Raw genomic sequence first — 3,472 nt, 5'->3', positions numbered from 1 at the left:
TTCATACATTTTGAACGGGGACTTGAGCGCTTGGCTAGGGACTTGAAACGTCAAAAACGCAGTAGGCAAGACAAAGTTTGCCGGGTACAGCTAGTACTAAATAAATGAATAGAACTATCAAAAATGACACATTCAGCATCTCTTCATACGACACTACGACACTCGTGCCGTAGCTAAAAGTCTTGTCGGCTAGACCAATGGTATTAGAAACTCACTTTTATTAGTCTAGAGTATCCAGTAGCCATATCGCTCAGCGGAACGAACGAACCACATATATGGCCAAAAATCTTTATTTCACATTTATAGGTTATGATAAGACAATAGCAACACTAAACAATTTGTTTAAGCCCAATGTTAATATACACATATTTCGATGTAATACTCCTCAACAAAATGATTTATTGGAATTTAACGCTCTAGCCGCTCATTCCAGAGCTTGACAGCGTATCGACCACGTGTTTGATATTTCCGATTCTCTTCTCGGCATCGGCTCTTGCCTCCGTCGAGGTGAGCGTACGGGCATCTCTGTCCATGACGGCAATCACACCCTGGAGTTCATCCACAAAGTTAAACTGTGAGCAGAGCTTCTTAAGCTCATTGCAGTGTTTGCGGATTTCCACTTCTTTCTCGTCAAGTGCATGTTTCAGCGCAGCGACATCCGCATCCAGGTCACCGATTTTAGACTCTATTTTCTCATTTTTGTTCATGTGGTGATCAAAGGCGTTTTTCACATCTTCGAGAATTTCCTCGACGGTTTTTGTTTTCTTGACTGGCCTAACGTTGTCGTCGTAGTGTCTGAAATGTGAATGTTTGCACTTACACAGCCCTGTAAAGATAGTTTTGAAAAAGTTCATTATGCCTCTGAGACTCATATTAGAGCCTAGTGTCATTCCAAGGACTCCGTGGAATGAATTGACATTTGCCCAATTCTCACGGCACAATTTCGAGCATACAGAGCAGATAGTACTGCATTCATTACATTTTTCAAATTCTGTGAATTCCACTCGCTTTGTCCGCTTGAAGTCGGAATATTTTTGGATGTCGGTGGATATATTTTGCTGTGTGATTTTCAAAATACCTAATTCGTTTTGAAGATCCTGGAACTTCTTCACGTCCAGCAAGATACTATGTAGCTGCGATTTTATCCTGTCTCTGTTTATGCGCATTTGCTTAAAAGCCTCGGTCGCTTTTCCACCGAGCAGCTTCAAGCTCTGGATCAGTTCGTCGATGGTTTCCATTGAGTATTCCCATTCCCTTTCCAAATCTTTCTTCATGCGCTCGTTGTTTATCCATTGTGATACTGGTCTACTGAGAGCAGAGTTGTTCATGTGGAAAATATTCGCTTCCGGTATAGTCCAAGGTTTCAAATGTGCCAGATCGAAGTTGACGGAAGTAGCAGAGCAGTTTGTCAGAACTACGACGAGGTTCTGCAGAAGGATGTCTGGTATTGAGCTTCTCAACAGACACAACGTGTTGCGTAGGTTTACTGTAGCTCGGGCTTGCGTTCCATTTATAACGAGGATGATTGCTGTCAGCACTCCGCTCTGCTCAGCAGCACCCATAATTTGTTGAATATTGAAGTCATCCTGTGCAACCCCTTCAGTATCACTGAGGCCTGGGGTGTCAATGAAGTTGAATATCGTGTCCTGTTTTCTGAAATCATATATAGTACAGGCTCTTGTTTGGCTTTTTGAAGCATCCTGAACATTGTCTTCGTGGTGCTCTAGACCCTCGGTTGCCTCATGATGTTTCGTAGGAATGGCAATTTTAAAATTCTTCGGTGTACCATTATGGAAATAATTCGTCAGATAGTTTATCATAGTGGATTTGCCTGAGCCAGTTTCGCCAAACAGAATAATGTTGTACTCCTTTTGAAATTCTCGTTTGAATGACGATTCCGGGTTGAAAGATTCCATAGCGAATATGATTCACGGAGCAGATATTATCTAATGATCTGTGAAAAAAGAGTAAGGTATTACTGGAATATTTTTGTTATGCACATTATTTGCTATATCGAAAAGCAAATAGTTTGTAACCTTTTTCTGTGGCGAGTTGATGTTTTAAGTTAATGAACCATTAACGTACAAGATTTTTCTGATCCAAGCTTTCACTATCGTTTAATTGCTGATAAGCAAAACACGACTGGTCACACCAATGACATATACTTCTATGAACCATCCGTCGTGCCATGTTTCAATGATAATTGAAAAAGATACCTACTATCGTTGCATACGTACATAGCAGACTTCCTAACTCGATACTGAACAACGTACCCGCGGACCAGCCTCCAGCTTTTTCTATCTCAAAATAGCTAACGTGGTTATTTAAGTAGGTTACCTTCGAAGTCGACTAATAAAGAATTGACTGTGTGCACAGGCAGGCCAAAGATGAAAAGATTTAACACTTGACACATTAAATAATCGTAACATATTCTTCATAAATGAGAATGAAACACATAGTGAGTCAGAGAAACATTATTGCTAAACGCCTAAACACTTTACCAGATTCATACTTTGCCAAGTAAGCCAATCATCAAAGATCCAAACAAACGCTATTTTTTTTCTTTTAGTGTAACGTCGCTTTATCTGTGCCTGTGAATTGTGCTTATCTAGCTTGTTTTGCGATATTTTTGTTTGACAACAGACGACGACCGACGGGGAAGCACACGAGACCCTTCCTGAAAGAGAAACGAAGAAGGAACGCACCTTTATTTCAGCTGAACTCCGATGCAAGTTTTGCGATGCTGATAACCACATTATGACGCGTCCTTACTAACAAAAGTAGCCGTATAAGAGCTTATGGAATAAATGCATTCAGAAAATAGCTCTTTTAAACTCTTACCCAGCAAAAATGTTAGTTGGGGTTGCTGCATGCTTTGAAATGGTTAACCTTTCAATCGTGTTATGTAGTATGCACTAGTGCTTCAATTGAAGAACCACTAACAGATGAACACCCAGGGATCTATTTAGGAATGATTAGCCTCGAACTGACAGTAATCAATCACTGCGCGTAGGCTGAAGACGAAAAAAAAACAAATGCTAGATAAATTGGTGAGCTCGTTTCATACTACTTGATCTATTAACTTGAAACAACCATTTATTTTTCATGAGTCAATTTTCGCTGCAGAACTGTATTGCCCAACAACAAGTAATGTTGATACTTGATGGGCTTTACTTCGTTGAAACTACGCCGAATTAAGCATCCTTGTCCTCTGAACTCGGTCCTAGGCCAATTGCTTCCAGCTCCTCTGAACGTTGAGTTCTCTAAGATCCTCTTCAACCACAAACAGCCATCTTATGCGCGGTCTGACACGGAGACGCCGGCCGCTGCTCTCCCTGGATCTCCTTTGCCTGTCGTTCTTCCGGCACCTATGCCACGTGACCAGCCCAAATTAGCCTGGGTGTCTGGCCAAACTCTACGCTGCATACAAATTTTAAATTTTTTGTATGGATAAAAACCTTCAAGAGGGCAG

The 3,472-nt window shown here is 41.1% G+C and overlaps 1 protein-coding gene across 7 annotated transcripts; it reads right to left on the bottom strand.

Moving 5' to 3' along the window:
* Window positions 1-233: 233 nt before the first annotated feature.
* Window positions 234-2,471, bottom strand: LOC115253545 (uncharacterized). Of its 7 annotated transcripts, XM_029874079.2 has the most exons (3): window positions 2,037-2,214; window positions 1,079-1,954; window positions 234-826 (listed from the first exon to the last, which is right to left on the bottom strand). In XM_029874079.2, exons 2-3 carry the CDS (start codon window positions 1,914-1,916, stop codon window positions 417-419), a joined length of 1,248 nt encoding a protein of 415 aa, XP_029729939.2. In that variant the 5' UTR covers window positions 1,917-1,954; window positions 2,037-2,214; the 3' UTR covers window positions 234-416. The 7 variants fall into 7 exon arrangements, with proteins under 7 accessions (XP_029729939.2, XP_029729938.2, XP_062701197.1 ...); XM_029874078.2 differs by lacking the exon at window positions 2,037-2,214 and adding an exon at window positions 2,338-2,471 and having other exon boundaries at window positions 234-1,954; XM_062845213.1 differs by lacking the exon at window positions 2,037-2,214 and adding an exon at window positions 2,274-2,468 and having other exon boundaries at window positions 234-1,954.
* Window positions 2,472-3,472: the final 1,001 nt, after the last annotated feature.

The sequence above is a fragment of the Aedes albopictus genome, chromosome 1 (assembly GCF_035046485.1).
Source record: "Aedes albopictus strain Foshan chromosome 1, AalbF5, whole genome shotgun sequence".
Lineage (NCBI taxonomy): Eukaryota > Metazoa > Arthropoda > Insecta > Diptera > Culicidae > Aedes > Aedes albopictus.
Note: the sequence above shows the minus strand (reverse complement) of the source record. Positions and strands in the feature narration are given on the sequence as shown.

Coding starts and splice junctions, on each gene's coding strand:
- LOC115253545 (XM_029874078.2), bottom strand. CDS start 1,916: ATGGAATCTTTCAACCCGGAATCGTCATTCAAACGAGAATTTCAAAAG.